This window comes from Rhineura floridana, chromosome 2 (assembly GCF_030035675.1).
Source record: "Rhineura floridana isolate rRhiFlo1 chromosome 2, rRhiFlo1.hap2, whole genome shotgun sequence".
Classification (NCBI taxonomy): Eukaryota; Metazoa; Chordata; class Lepidosauria; order Squamata; family Rhineuridae; genus Rhineura; species Rhineura floridana.
In genome coordinates, this window is record NC_084481.1 from 205,451,961 (window position 1) to 205,468,235 (window position 16,275).

At 42.0% G+C, this 16,275-nt stretch overlaps 1 protein-coding gene across 4 annotated transcripts in view; it reads right to left on the bottom strand.

Moving 5' to 3' along the window:
• Window positions 1-1,286: 1,286 nt before the first annotated feature.
• The window catches only part of CCDC88C (coiled-coil domain containing 88C), a 172,293-nt gene continuing 157,304 nt past the window's right edge, over window positions 1,287-16,275 (bottom strand). For 3 of the 4 annotated variants that reach the window (XM_061611965.1, XM_061611967.1, XM_061611968.1), the window contains 6 exons: window positions 15,280-15,518; window positions 8,792-8,974; window positions 7,926-7,991; window positions 7,496-7,564; window positions 5,959-6,260; window positions 1,287-3,775 (listed from right to left, as the gene is read on the bottom strand). In XM_061611965.1, coding sequence (XP_061467949.1) covers window positions 2,762-3,775; window positions 5,959-6,260; window positions 7,496-7,564; window positions 7,926-7,991; window positions 8,792-8,974; window positions 15,280-15,518 — 1,873 coding nt within the window. In that variant the 3' untranslated portion in view covers window positions 1,287-2,761. The remainder of the gene's footprint in view (window positions 3,776-5,958; window positions 6,261-7,495; window positions 7,565-7,925; window positions 7,992-8,791; window positions 8,975-15,279; window positions 15,519-16,275) is intronic. The other variant, XM_061611966.1, reaches the window with a different exon arrangement.

A 16,275-nucleotide genomic window follows, 5' to 3' on the forward strand; every position in this document is an offset into this window, starting at 1 on the left:
TGCTGACTGCATCCACTCCTCCCTGTCTGTCCACTTTGGCTGACCCTCCTTCCCTTACTCATGTAAGCTGTCATGACAGCAGAGCTGTGTTTGCGGAAGGGCCATTTGTGCGCACAGAGGAGAGGAGCTGGATTGGACTCATTAGCTTCTAATAGTTGATTAATATAACAGCAACAACATAATGCAACTATTTTTTACCAACAACAGAAATCAAACTGCTAGGAAAGATATGTAGGTATAAGAAGCCCATCATTCTGGGCTTGGATGGGGATTTCTTAAAAAATTCTGCTCAGCCATACTTTGCTCTGCCCATTTTTGCCTCTGGCCCCACCCACCACAGGCACGTGGCCCCTGGATGGTTGCCTAGGAAGGGAATGTGGCCCTGCAAAATATTCCCAACCTCTGTTGTAAATGGAGATGCTGTGGGTTGAATTTGGGGCGCTCTGCATTGAGCAGGGGGTTGGACACGATGGCCTTATAGGCCCCTTCCAATGCTACTATTCTATGATTTTATTAAATTCACTGGGTAGCTAAGTAAAGTAACTAGATTATATCCAGCATTAGTAATAATCAGAGTAGACCTACTGAAATGAACCGGAGCCAATTGATTTCAATGGGCCTACTTGGAGTATGACTTGGTCATCTCAATTTCCCAGCCTAACCATCTTCACAAAGTTGTTGTGATGCGAAAAAGTGTGACTCCAAGCTGCTCAGTGCAGCACTTTACATCAAAGTCAGGCACAGTGAACTAACTGTGTACTGTCATAATAAGTATAGATCAGCTTCCTCGAGTCTATTCCTTCTTTTCCCTTGTTGTAAGGGAAACTTTGTTGCAGGCCTGTGTACAGAGCCCTCCCAGAGAATTGTACAGAACCCTTCTAATAAACTAATAAAATTATTGACATCTGCGAAGAGGCTGAATTATGTAATTAAGTTTCAGCAAGCACAAAACCCATCAAGTCAAAGACCAGGAGACCCTACACAAAACGTGAGCACCAGTTAAAGAACGGGTCCATGAATGTATGGGAGCCCTTAAAAAAAGAGTTATGAATTTATTTTTTAAAACTGTTACAGGCTTTGTCTCCACAATTGCTGTGGTATAAGCAAGTCTGAGAAAGAAAACTCTGGAGAGAAAGTTGGAGGACGCTGTCTGGAAGCGAATGTAAGAAGCAGATTCATGCATGTCTATAAATAATAACATGAGGGAATCAAAATGAAAAGTCCATCATCTTTTTTTGACAATGTCTATTAATACAGTCCTTCTGAGAGACATTGACAGAAATGTGTATTTTTAAAAGGCTTTATTATAAACAATCTCACTCTTCTCACAATATGATTGCTACACACTAGTCACTGGTTGTGTGCAATTGTTACAGATTTGTGTATTCTCTCCCTATAGTAAATCACAAATTAGGAGAACTTTTACAATTAGAATGTAATCTGTCTCACACCAAAAAAAGCATCTTTACAAGCAAAACTGCAGAAACACACATACGCTCAAGATATACATAAGCACTCAATGAAGCTCATGCAATGTAAAAGACTTTCAGCTGGGCATAAATATGATTGAATAAAAAGTATTTCTTTCATGAGCATAGAAATGCATGTTGGTTTCTACACAGATCAGGTTAACAGAGTTATAAGCTTGGCCTGAAAAACTCAACTACTTAATATGACTGGCTCCAGTGGGACAAACTAGTTTGAGGATTGCAGCAGCCATAAGTTCATCAAAAGAATCTGCTACATATCATTTAGGATACAAGCAATTGTACACATTAGAAGGCAAGTAGAATTACAAACTGTGTTCCTCAGACACCCAGCAGATCCACATAGTGATTTAATGTTTAATGTACGCAGTAGTAAATACATTATTCTAGTGCATGGAGAGTCACTGTTTAAAGGAGGCATCACCCCACAAAAAGGGTGCATCAGTTCCAGTGTTTTTCATAAAACATTAAGCATATATGAAATACAGCACCTCCACTGCACCAAAATGCAGGTGCAACAAAAAAACCCAGGACATTTAACAGGCCTCTATTGTATGTATCTAATGATGCGATAGCCATCAGTCAGAAACCACCATGATTCAGCCACACCCTGCTTTTAAAACAGAAGTTGCTTTACCCAGACCCAACAAAAGACTTACAGCTTAGAAGAAAGCACCTGTCATTTCAAAATAAGAGGGAGGTGCCTGTTGTACTGAGTAATATTTCAGTAAGGCTTGACCTCAGTAGACAAAGACACATACATACACAATTTTCCAATTAATAACGGGCAACAGAGTCAGAGGGCAATATAAGAGAAGCAAAATGGTAAGCCCTCTGTGCTCTTGGGAGTTCAGCTTAATTTCTGGGTTTCAGGGAAGGCAGGAAGAAAAGGGCATGTTTAAGCTGTCCATGTGGTCTTCTAGGCACAAGAGAATTTGGCAATTTAGTATTTTACCTCAGTTACACATCAATGCATTTTGTTTTATTACACCAGCCTTCCCCAACCAGATGCCTTTCAGATGTTTTGGATTACAACTCCCATAGTTTTTGACCGCTGGCTAGGGCTAATGAGAATTGTAGACCAAAATATCTGGAGGACATCAGGTTGGTCAAGGCTGTTCTACTCTGTAAGCATCTAGAAGACAGTTAAGACAACAAGCAGTGGCTCTGTATTTAGAGAAACCATTGCTCCCAAAGTCACCCAATTTCCAGTAGTAAAGCACATATTATACATCCCTTGGGATAACTGGGGGGGGGGAGAGGATAAGACAGCATCACACACAACCATATTCATACCAAACAGTCTGCTGATCAGCATGGGGATCTGGTGAGGCTGGAGGGTCCTTGGAGCTGACCCCTCTGTTTGCTTCTTCAGTGTCCCCTGCTAGGATTTTATTTTCTGGCAATCGACCTTTGGTATGAGAGGTGTCGCTTGGGCCTGACCCTTGGGGACTGTCCCCTTCTGTGCTGCTGGAGACAACCCTAACAGGAGTCACTGTGGCCACTTCTCCAGACCGCAACACCGGCTTGGATTTGATTTTAGAAGCAGCATATTGTGGAGGGGAGCAGTGCTGCTCCAAACCTGCTTTTGCTCGTTCCTGCAGCTGAGAGTTCAAATCATCCTTGGAAGTGGTGGGCGAGTAAGAAAATGGAGGGAACGAGAGCGACCTCTCATCCTTTGGAGGTGCTAGAGACAGGCGTCTAACATCAAGCTGTCGACAACGAGATTCCACATTTTGCAGAGAACCTACCACCTTTGCAGACTGTGGCCTCTCTCTCAGAGAGACCTGAGAGCCACCAGCTAAAGGCAGTGGAGGAATCTGGCTGTCTGAGTCCTTGCCCATTTGGATATCTGCAGTTGTGGGCTTCGGAAGGCTGTCGTAGCGTCGGTATGCCTCTGGGCCAGTGGCTCTGAGGAGGTCTGCTGAAGCCAGGCTAAATGTGCGGTTCAATGATGAGATCTGCTTGTTCATGGTACTGCACTGTTGAGGCTGCGCCATCTGCCTCGATCCCCCCCTTTGAGATGCAGGAGTAAGCTTGTAGGAACCAGGGGAGTTTGCCACAAGCTCCAGTTCTGTTGGTTGAAGGTTTGGCTTGACATAGTGACCTGGCTTAGCTGGCCTTCCATCTTCATTAGTGCCAGGCATCTTTATGGTTGGAGTAACATAGATGGTGCGCATCTTGGTTGTCTCCTTCCTATTTGCCTGAGAAAGCTGACTTCCAATAGATGGAGATTCATTTGCTTTTCTGCAGTAGTCACTCAGGAAGTCATCTCTACTGGATATGTCCTGAGAAAAGAAGAAAAAATAAAGAAACATGAAGCTGATAAAAATCGCTTATCTGAAAATGGAAAACGCACTTGAATTAGCTTTCAGAGATGTCTCAAAAATTCTATGCTTCAATTAGCTTATGGATAAATGTAAAATGAAAAATAATTTCAGTGGGCTATCACATTGATCTATCCACAATAAATAATAAGAAGAAATTTATATTTTTATTTATTTATTTATCATTTTATTTATACCTCGCCCTTCCTTCCAGCAGGTGCCCAGGGCGGCAAACAGAAACACTAAAAACACTTTAAAACATCATTAAAAGACCTTAAAATACATTAAAACAAAACGTTAAAAACATTTAAAAAAACTTTAAAAACATGTATTTTTTTAAAAAAGGGTTAAAGATATTAAAAGACATATTAAAAGCAATTCTAACACAGACACAGACTAATAGTTTTTATTACCCTCTCACCCTGAATTCAAGTCCCGAGGTGGATTACATAGATTTAAAAATACAAAGCATACATAAAACCATATAGAAATGTAAAAATACAAAAACATACAAATAACCATGCATAAACAAATCCATATAATCCTTAAAAACATCAATACAAAGTGGTAAAAATTCAACGAAATGCTTGGATAAAAAGATGGGTCTTCAGCAGCCGTATAAAAATCAGAAGAGAGGGGGACTAATCTTACCTCACAGGGGAGGGCATTCCATAGTCCAGGGGCCATGACAGAGAAGGCTCTGTTGTGAGTAATTGCCAATTGGGCTTCAGATATAGAAGGCATTTGCAACAGGCCCTTTTCCCTTGCTCTTGTGCTATGGGCTTGACTGAGGAGGGGAAGATGGGCAGACAGATAGATACCTAGGTCCCAAACCATTTAGAGCTTTAAAGGTCTAAACCAGCACCTTGAATTGTACTTGGAAGCAAACTGGGAGCCAAAGTAGCTCTTGTAGTGCAGGCACAGTGTGCCCAAAGTGGCTCTTCTTAGTTAACATCCTGGCAGCCGCATTTTTAACAAGCTGCAGCTTCCGAGTAGTCTTCAAAGGCAGCCCCACATAGAGTGCATTACAGTAATCCAAACGCGAGGTGACTAGGGCATGGGTGAGGGTGGTCAGTTCTGAGCGTCCATATAGGACTGCAGCTGGCACAACAGCCACTGCTGAGGGAAAGCCCTCCTGGCCATAGCAGCTACCTGATCTTCTAGCAGCAAGGCTGGATCCAGGAGGACTCCCAGACTGTGGACCTGCCCCTTCATGGGAGTGCACCCCCATCCAGAGTGGGCCAACAACCCCAATCCTGGTTAGCATTTCTGCTCACCAACACCACCTCCATCTTATCTGGACTTAATTTCAGCTTGTTCACCCACATCCAGCCCATTACAGCCCGGAGCCCCCAATCCAGCACCTGCACTGCATCCTTGGGATCTGATGTGACCACTATGTAGAGCTGGGTATCATCAGCATACTGCTGGCAGCCCAGCCCACATCCTTGGATGACTGCTCCCAACAGATTCATGTAGATGAACACATTTATTCACAAGTAGCTACAGCAATATGCTATTACAAAAGATGCTCTGGCATTCATACTCATGGGTAAATTTATTTGCAAGTGAACACATGCACGTACCGCATAATCAAAAGGTCTTGAGCAGTGCAATTCCCAAGCAGTACAATGGGCAAAAGAGGAATAAAGATGTTGCACAGTCACAATCATTGGGTTGCCTTTTATGGAACTCAAAACATGATCTGAGAGCCTTCTCTGCAATACTATTATTAGATTTATTAGTCGCTTGTTACCAGAAGGTCTCCAAATGACTTACAACATGGTAAAGGATCTCTGGATACACCTTTTAGATTCCATGGGGGCAAGAGAAGGTCTTATTTGACTTGATGAAACCACCTGCTTACAAATTTTATTATACTAATATTGGAGAAAAGTAAAATTTAAAATTAGTTTCAGTAAGTTGCATACTGGACATAATGCTACCTGGTCTGTTGGTGGCCACTGTATATGCGTAAAGAGCTCCTACAGGGGGCCCCATGTGTGAACCAGACCCCTGATTTAAATTAACACACAAGAGTTTACTGTGTACAAATCAATTTATTCATCTCACTGAATAAATCACAAATCAATCATTCATTGAATAAATAATTTCAAATCATAAATGGAATTCTAGGTACTTACATTAAGTGGAGATAATCTGTTGCTTTCATTCAGGAACTCTTCCAAAGTCACCAACTCGCTGCCAGGAGAAGTAGATCGATGCCTAATAGAGTGCACACTGGCTTGGTTACTTTTCTGAGGTATGTCATATGGGAACATACTATTCCTTGTAAGGGAAGTATTGTGCTTAGCGTTTGAACTTCCAATAGCAGATGAGGTGGGACAAAAAAGGCCGTCTCTAGATGAGCCAGGCATGTCTTTATTCAGCACAGTCTCTTCACTGCTGAGACTGTCTGATCGGCCATGAATGTGGTCAAAAGAACCTGTGCCAGAAGATTAAAACATATCAAAGTTACTCACTTGTTTCTCTTTTAACTCTATGAAGAAGCTTTCTTTGGGCACTACCCAAAATGTCCTCCCCAAAGAACAAGGGACAATATGGCCATATGTTCATTAAATTAGGTTAGCTTATTTGTATTGTTTCCTATAGTGTTTATATGGATTGAGGGATTTTTTTTTTGCTTTTATTAGTGATATTTCAATTGCTTCCAATATTTTTTTCATTTGTTATCCTTATTGTAATACATCAGGACAAAGTGATCCACTTCAGGCACAATTTTATGGGAAGGTGGCATCCAAATCAACAGACGCTGAACCACTGACCTAAAATCAATCACATTACTGTTCCCATAGTAGCCAACCAGATGCTTATGGAAAGCCCACAAGCAGGACCTGAGGACAAGAGCCCTCTCTCCATTCACAATCCCCAGCAACTAGATGTGTACCTGGAGTCGAGCCGGCCGGCCCCCGCTGACCCCGAGCATATCCAGCGTCTCTGTAGCCTCATGGTGGCTAAGGAACCCAAGCAAGAGGTGAACGAGAGGGGCAGAGCGCAGGGGAGGAGGGCGCTGCGCAACGTGCTTGCCAGGATGCCTCGTGGCTTCAGCAGCAAAGATGTGTTTTGTTTCCATGCCAAAGCTGATCCATCCGTGAGCTGTTTCATCACCTCTGCTGAGCGACTAGCTGCCATTGCCCTCTCCCGTAGCCACCATGCTATCAGGCTACCTGCTTCCATGCCAGCTGGTCATGATAAGAACTGTAATTTGAGAACTGGTGCCTGAGCGTGCTTTTTTCCTTGTTCTTCCCTGTCCCGCTTCCCTCACGTGTCGTGCATTTTACATTGTTAGCCTAAGAGCAGTTATTTAACTTTTGTAAATTGTATTTTGTAAATTGTATTGTTTTATTGATGTATTTTATATTGTATTTTTATATTTGTGTTTTTTGTAAGCCGCCTTGAGGGCCTTTGGCAGAAAGGCGGGGTATAAATAAATTAATAATAATAATAATAATTATAGTATTCAGCGGCGAACTGCCTTGGATACTGGACGTAATACAGTAATCAGGAATATTAACCGTTATCCTTCATAAATCCATTTTATCCCTTTTTAATAAGAGGGCCTAACCCTGTGAGATTAAAATTTAATGCATTAGAATTCCAGTGCAGTATTAGGTGAATATATGCCAGGATATAATACAGATATTTGTGAAAATATCTTACCTTTCACGTTTAGAGGGGAGCTGCTGGTGGATGCATTTTCACTATTCTCTAAGCTATTTGGCCTTGATACTGTGGGGGAAGAGCAGAGGGGCATTAGAGCCTAGGATGAGTACCACCTCCCAAGCTGCATTAAATTAGAAAGAAACAAGACAATATTTTTTACTCTAGAATAATCTCACTGGAGAGCAAAATACTCTCTCATGATGCTCCAAGCAACTGCTTGGTAGCAATGAACAAATCTCTGCTTCTTTCCCATTATATTGCCTTGGACCTAAGAACTGTGAATGGAACTCTGCTCATGGAATGGGGCTTTTGCACCTCTTCCGTCCCACTTATCACCTCCCCCGGGCACTTGCAGGGGTTTGGGGACACCCCCTCAGTGTTTTATGCTCAGGATCAAAGACAAAGAAGTTAACAGCTATTAACTTACTGTGCTGCCTTTTTGAAAGCTCTACCTCTGGAAAGTTTTCACACAGATCACCATCTGAATTATGGCCTGGATAGAAGGTTAGATATAAGAACATAATGGTGAACAGAGATGGTCAAAACCAGCAGACATGTCTAGCCAAGATTTTTAACTTTTGAAATGGTATCAGCCCATATAAAAGGAGATGCAAAGGCGTGCTGCATAAAGAGAAGTCTAATGCAACCTGTCCAATCTGACCCAGGTCCAAATGCTAACTCTGGTCATGGGTTTCAACACCAGTAAGAGCTGGGATGGAAGTACAGGGCAGGGGGAGCTGCTTAGAACACTTAACAAGGGATGCTTCCTAATACGTGTTCCCCAAAAAAACCTTCTCTGCCATGTGGCAGCAACAGTGTGCTCCACCAGTGTACCACCTGCAAACGCCCCAAGGTTGCAACACACTGCAGAGACACATGACCAGTGGGAGAAGCAAAGGAAAGGAGTCCCGTATCTCGTGGCATACACCGGATTTCAATGTTAAGGTCAACTGCAGAACATATGAAGAACTTACAAAGAGCATGCCCTTAAAATGCACTGTCTAGCCATCACATGTCTAGATTAGGGAATGTCCTTGAAGGTATCAGCCAAGCTGAAGGCCAACAGACACATTACGTTTTCTATTTATGTGCTCTCCCTCTCCTCCCACACAAGCGATGAACAGCTGACTAGTATAACACACACTGCAACATGTATGAACAGGGAGGTTGGAAATGAAGCAAAGTCTGCACATTGTGGCTTTCATTCTGATGAACATGGAAAGTATTTCCTCAATCTCACTGCAGCTGAAGTCCCCATTGTTAACTTGCAGTAAAGTCAGCCACGCCACCTACCTTTGGGTCTGTTTTGTGGTCTAGAGGTGGGAGTATAACCAGAAGCAGCCAAGAAGGTGGCTGAGGCAGAGTAAGTCCTGGAACTTGGCTCCACACAGCACTGCTTAAAAGCAGAATCTGCTGCCATTTCAATGTGGTCATTGCTGCCTCCATAATGAGAATTCCTCTTTGGCTTTGAAACTACTAATATTGAGAGGGAAAAGACAGAAAAACAAGAGAGAGAGAGAGAGAGAGACAATAAAACACACAAAAACTAGACACATATCTATCCATTATCTTACAAATGGAGCAAGCAGGCACAAAACAACGATAAAAAAGATGCACTGAATATTCAAGCTGTACCATTAAAGTTTATTATCTGAGATTATATTTGTATTCAATTTTGTAACCAGATGCAAGTGCAATAAGAACCTATCGATTGTTAGGAATAGAAGGGAAAACATTTCATAAATGAAAAGAGGGTGGGGCACTGAAATGTCTCTAAGGTTGCAAACCTATGAACACTTACTTGGGAGTAAGCCCCAATGAACTCAGTGGGATCAATTTCAAGTAAGCTCACATAGGACTGGATTGCACAAATGCTATTTTGTTTAAACAATACAATAAACATGTAATTAACGTTTGGTGTTAATAGAACAGGATTTGGGTCTATGATGCCCCGTACAACATATTGCTCCTGCAAGAGATCATGTTCTTCAGGGTGTAATTCCTTTTTTAATACAATAGCTGTTAACATGGTATTAGTTAGGCTGGGATTTTTACTCCTAAATTTAAACTGTCTCCTAAATTACTTACTACATGACAAAAAAATTTGCTGTAGTAGTGAGGCAGAATTCATTAAATAATACAGAATCTTGTATGTCTTAAAGCAACCAAGGGGAAAAGGGGGGGGGAATGTGCAAATCCAAACGGTGATTCTCTGCAAACAATGCCACTGAATTCCTGAAAAATAAATCGGACATGGCACAAGTAACAAATGGCTGGGATAGACAACAGAAAAAAGTGAATTAGCACAAAAGGCACAGACTAGTTACAAAGCACAAGGAAAGTCTGAGAAAAGCGTCTGGAAGCTGTGTTCAAGTGTTATATCTATGTAAGTGTATGGTGCAATGGCAGAAGCCACTGTGGTCTATTGACTGGAGTACTGGACTAGGGCCTGGGAGACCAGGGGTCAAATCCTCACTCAGCCATGAAGCTTGCTGGGTGACCTTGGGTCAGTCACAGTTTCTTGGCCTAACCCACCTCATAGGGTTGTTGTGAGGATAAAAATAAGAGGGAGAACCATGTATGTCACTTTGAGCTTCTTGGAAGAAAAGTGGGATATAAATGTAATAATAAATATATAAATAGAATGTGCACACACTGCCATAACATGGGCAGAAAAAACAACCATATATACTGTCTCACATTTTTGAGGTTCATGAACCATCCATCCAAAAATAGCTACAGGGCCTACAAGCCGAAGTTTCAAAGCCAGCCAGACTAAAAGGCAGGAGTGTATTAGTTCAAAGGGGAACAGAAAAAGCATTATGCTGTAGATTATAATGCACTATAGCTGCATTATAGTAAGAGGGAAAACAACTTTAGGGTAGTTGAGCAACACTGTCTGCTTGGCATCTACATGTTGAAGGATGGCCATCTGTTCAATACAAAAATGACTGATACTGTTCATTCTGGTGCGATGCACATGCTGTTTAGTGTCAGCCTGCTCAGAACAGCTGCTCATACTTACAAGAAATAGTAATAATTTAACATATTTTGTAGAGTTAGAGCTATTGTTCATGCCATTCACCTCTTTCTTTCTTTTAACAAATATTTCTGATGTAAAAATAGATGAATTTCCACGGTGTTTGCCTACTACAGGGTAGTAGTGTTTGGCATTTTCTAAAAACGAGACATAGATTAAGGCAGGGGTAGCTGGCTTGGTGCCATCCAGATGTTGCTGGACTATAGTTTCTACCCTCCGGTGACCACTGGCCATGCTGGCCCGCCAAGATTGTCCAACAAGATCTGAAGGGCACCACGTTGGCTATCCCTGGGTTAAGGTATCGCATTCTCAGAGAGGTAACAACGTTGAACCATCTTTGACAATGGTAGGTGTCTCTGTATTTCCATGTCTACATTGTACTGTTGTTAGAGAATAGACAAACAGCATATTAGGAAAGGGGGGAGGCCAGCACTGCAAAAGGCGTGTTAGATAAAAGGAATCTTTATACAGAATATGCAGATATGGTTAAAGAGGATGCATTGTTGGCAACACAGCAACAGCAGTTCATTTCCACATTGGACAGAACATGAGGCACATCGGTGAGTGCAACACATTACTGAAGCACACAGCAAGTTCACTTACTTATGATGTGAGCCATCACAAATAGCCCTGTGAAAGATATGGGCACTGTATGTCCCTTTAAAGTGTACTGTAGTGAAGAAATGATCCATAGTGTGGAATAAAAGATGCTTCATCTTATTGAGGGGAAAATGTAGTCCATGTTGAGTTGATCTGATCTTGAATTGGGTTTGTGTCAGTGATATGCTGGGCATCTATAATTTGTGTGTGCAGATAAGTTATAGGTGTGATTTAAATAGTCAGAAAGGCTTTGAAAATAAATGATAAAAGAAGGTGTTAGAGATCTCCTGTTTCCGAGAAAGAAAGTGGCTCATTAGAAGAGGATGGGATGTCAGAAGACGACCAGAACCAGAAGCGATTAGAGAGAGACGGATGATTCGATGGAGACTTAGGAGACTTGTCTTTGGGCTTGCTTGTGCTTCTCAAAAAGGCAATCTTTTTGCGTTGAGCAGCTAATTGTTATCACCCAGAGATCCCAAAAAGAAGAAGAAAAAAGGTAACAAAAGTAACTAAAATGTATTTCAAACAACTAAGAGACCAACTAAACATGAAAAAGGACTAATTATTTCTTCTACACCAACCACTAAATCAGGTAAGGAATTAGATAACAACATTGCACAGCTGCAACCACTAGCATCTGTGATTAAACATACATGGTAACGTCGCACATAAAATAGACATGTTTGTTGTTTTTCTGTGCTACAGTTTAAAAATGGCTCCACATAATTGCAATTCAAATCTGTATTTCTTAATCAGCAAATTATATGTATAGAATTCAAGCAACATTTTATAGAATTCAGGTGCTTATTTTTTTTACTTTGTGTAATATATCGCTCACAGAATTTGTAAATGAAAAGGGCTTTTTTCCTTCTTCTTAAGGTAGACTCTGAGGGCCTATTATTTCCCGTTCATGAGTTGTATCCAACTGGTGCCCTTCTGTGAACCCATTGGCTTTCAGCACAGGAGAGGTGTCTGTTAATGGCTTGCAGTGAAGCTCTGAATACAACTCATGGTTAGCAAGAAAAAACCTTAGCCATCAGCCCAGGTTCAGACAACACAGTAAGCAAAACCTTGGCTTAGCTCAGCGGGGGGGGGGGAGGGGAGAGAGGGGGAGAGAGAGAGGAGAGAGAGAGAGAGAGAGGAGAGAGAGAGAGACTGGTAAGAAGTAAAGCAATTACAAGCTCCTCTCTGGGACCCTGCACGTTTGTGCAGTTCCAGTAAGCCAAAGTTTGCTTATTGTGTTGTGCAAACCAGCATGTGTAGCATGGTCACATATTATGCCAATATGATTATGGTCTACATGAGGGTTTCACATCAATTTCTTCACAGAATTGTATAAATTGTGAAGTGAATCTGGCAAAGCAATCCTAACTATAGGAAGCCAGCATAATTTATACTGGCCTAAATTAAGTCAGAGTAAGTTACCACTCTTTCAAACTCCTTTCCAGGAGTGGGCCCCCCAATTCTGACCTGCCCCCCAAACCTGGCAGAGAAAAAACAAGCATTTAACACAGAGTTTGACTTACAGCACCCTTTTTGCCAGTGTAACATCTGCTGGGTTGCCAAGTCATGTAACCAAGCTGAAAGGAGTTTGGAATAGGGTAAGTCTCCCCTGCCTCATCTTACCTCCACTAGACCCCTTTTTGTGGAATTATCATAGCCTCTGCTGAGCCAGGATGGAGGACTTACTCCAATGTATCTCCAGCTGAGCTGGAATGGGGGATTTGGGCCGGCTGAGCCTAAGCTCTGCCACAGATCCACCTATTCCAAAAACTCCTCACCCTGGAGGATCTTGGGTTTAGATTGCTTCATAAGTAGGCAACCTTTGTACTCCATGGGACTTAAACACAATTTCCGTAAGGTGCAAATAGGATTGAAGCCTATCTTCCTTTGAATAAAAGTCTCCTTTAGTCAAAATCACACACCTTCCACCTCTCCCAGATCCAGTGTGTCATCACACACATTGATGGAACTACATGCCCAGTTTCTTTTAAAAATGTTTGTACAGCACAAAAAGTTGTGAAGAGTATTCAGAATGATTTCACTAAATGCTCACATTTTCTTTCTGTTATTTAATTAATACCAACCTTTAAAAAACTTCCTGGAAGTTACTTTTACCCTCTAAGTCAATGATTGTTTCTTGCAGTTTAGCATAACTTATTCCAATTCTACACTGACCAACAGCTGATCACAAAATGAAAAACTCCAGCCAGCACCGATTTAATGACGAGCGATCCTTTCCATTTTTCATACTTTGCATCTGTACCGCTATTTCTTTCCCACTTGCTCCCTCTGCTGTTAACAGTCAGACCACACCAGAGTGCAGAAAATGTTGTAGTTTACAGAACTACGGTTATAGTTTTAGAGAAGAACCTTGGACTACTTTTTTCTTTTTAGCATGCAAAGCATAGAATGAACAATTCCCAATAGTTAATTTAGAAACAGTACTTTTTAGATCAAATACAATACATTCAGAAAAAGTATTGATTCAAGATGCAGTTATAAGCAGACGAATTTGTAAGAATCTGATAAATGCATAGAACTACCATGTCTAATAGGAATGTGTAAATTGTACTATTAGTTGTCAGTAATCCAGAATTAATTTATTTACTAGAGACCACCTTTCAGTCATAATGACTGCCAAAGCAGTTTACAACAAGAACAAAATTGAAAACAACTAAAAGTCTAAACAAAAATCTAAAAACCAACAGACTAACCAAACAGCAGCAATGATAGGACAATCAAATCAGAGGATCAGAAAAACCTCCAAATAGCAAAAATAACTTGCTTCATCAAAGTGTTGATTTTCACCCTCCCTCCTGAAAAGAGAGACTATTCCTGATGAACCTCCAAATAAATGGTAGGAAGCTCCAAAAAACAGGGGCCACTACAGAAAAGCTCTGCTCCTTGCTGAACATAGATAGGGAACTAGTGGCTCTCCAAACACTGCTGGACTATATCTCCCATGAACTCCAGCCATCATGGCCAATGGTCAGGAATGATGGGAGTTGCAGTACAGCAATATCTGGAGAGTCACGGGTTCCCAGTTGCTGAGGATCCACAATTCATGGCAGTCAAGAGCAGGGCTTCATTGGCAGAGCTTAATGCCCTGGAAAATTGTTAATCGGCACTATACTGTCCCCTTCTCCAACTAAACAGTTTGATAATCAATGGATGCACCACCACCACAAGGCCAATCTCACTTTGTATGGAGTAGCCAAGAACATCAGCCAGAAGCAAAGAATTCTCAGTATGCACTTCCATCTTCTTGTAGGTTAAAGGAGTCCACTTCCCAAAGAGACCCAGAATTCTAGAATGAAACTGTTCTGCATATTTTTTTCTGCTTGTATGGTGGAGGAAGAAAAAGAGCTACCCATTTCACCAAAACCTTGAGTTCTGCCCCCTCTACTCCCCCAGCGTCTCTCATCAGACTTTACCGTGTCCTTCTCTTCACATGATTCTCACCAGTATTGTATTCAGTAGACTTAGGTTTGAGGTCATGCTGTGCTTTACCACTGTGCGTTCAGCAGAAGGCATGAGAGGGGCTATACGCCCTGTAGACTTTCACATCCAACTGGGAACCCTGTGACATCAAGCCTCCCAATCACACACACAGGCTCTATGCACCTACATATGCACATGCATGCACACACTTTTTTGAACCTTCCACAGAATGTGCCGAGTTTGGGGCCAGCATGTACAATCCCCATATTTAGTGAATGTGTGAATGGAAGGTGAGAACATTTCCAAACCTATCTTCTTATCACAACATCTGCCCCCGCCCCCATCACGTGGTCCACCAAACAGTTCTCTTCACTACTGTGCAACTAGAATATACCACTATTCCCTTAATTTCTATCATCTCCACAAGATGGGCTACGTTGCTATCTTCCTCAGTTAGGCTCCTAACCTTATTTTGTTAAAAATGTTCATGAAAATGCATTTAAAATAGTCCACTTTTTAAAAAAAGTGCTTAGCTCTTACTGATTTCCCACTTGATTTCAGTGGCACTCGGGAGACGCTGAGCTGTTGCTGAATCACACCTTTAATTTTTTCTTAGCTAGCAAATTTTGCTAGCACCAACAATCCAGCATGGAATTTCTAAGCTGATGAATTACCCATTAAGTGCAAGACCACCTACCTTTGCCCACAGGTCCATTATTCTGCTTTCTGCCTTCTAATGAGCTGGACTCTGCTGAGGTGTTTTCCAGACTCTCCTGCTGCTTGGGCAGCTGTGAAGGAGATGGTGACCCTGCTGTCTCTGTGCTTTCTGATTGCCATGGAGGGCTCTCTGCTGAAGATTTCAATCGTTCTCTTGTAGCCTCTTTCTTTGGCTTCATGAGTTTAACCAAAGCTCTAGCTCCGATCCAGTGGTTTTTCCTGTGATTGGCAAATTTTAATAAGGGAACAGTCAGCAATAATGTTATTCTTTACATACATAACCAATCTACCTGCAATTTAACACTGTCCCTGCTTGCTGTTGAGATACATATAAACACCAGTGCCCTTATCTATGAGTCTTATACAGCAGGGCTAGAGAATCTTCATCCCATGGGCTGAATGTGGCCCTGTAGGCATTCCTCTCTGGCTCTTGGGACTCACCCCAGGTCATTGACCATCACTGGCTCAGCTCTACACCCTCCTCAAGTGGGTTTTGCCTGGCTGGAATGCGTCCTTGATCTGTGATAGTGCATCCTGCTTGCCTGGATGGAGGATGGAGAGAAGGGGTGGTGGTGGGGTCTAGAAACCTTTGGCTTTTTTTGGCTAAAATGTAGCCTACTGTACTAAGTCCCCCTCTAGGATGTACACCTTAACATGGTGAGGGGGTTTGAGAATGTCGAAGAAGCTGAGAGCAATGCCATCAGGAGTCTAGACCAACAGGCTAGACTCCTAGCAGGGCCACCCAAGGCGGAATGGTCAAAGCTGAGACACCACACTAAGATGTATCCAAACTCAGAGGAAGGCAATGGTAAAGCACCTCTGAATACCTCTTACCACTAAAACCCTATGAACAGAGTATCCAAAATGATGCTCTTTGCGGTCGTCGATTCATAGGGTCACCATAAGTCATGGTTGACTTGGAGGCACGTAACAACAACAACTGTACAAAGTAAGAGTTGTATCTGTTGCTTCACCC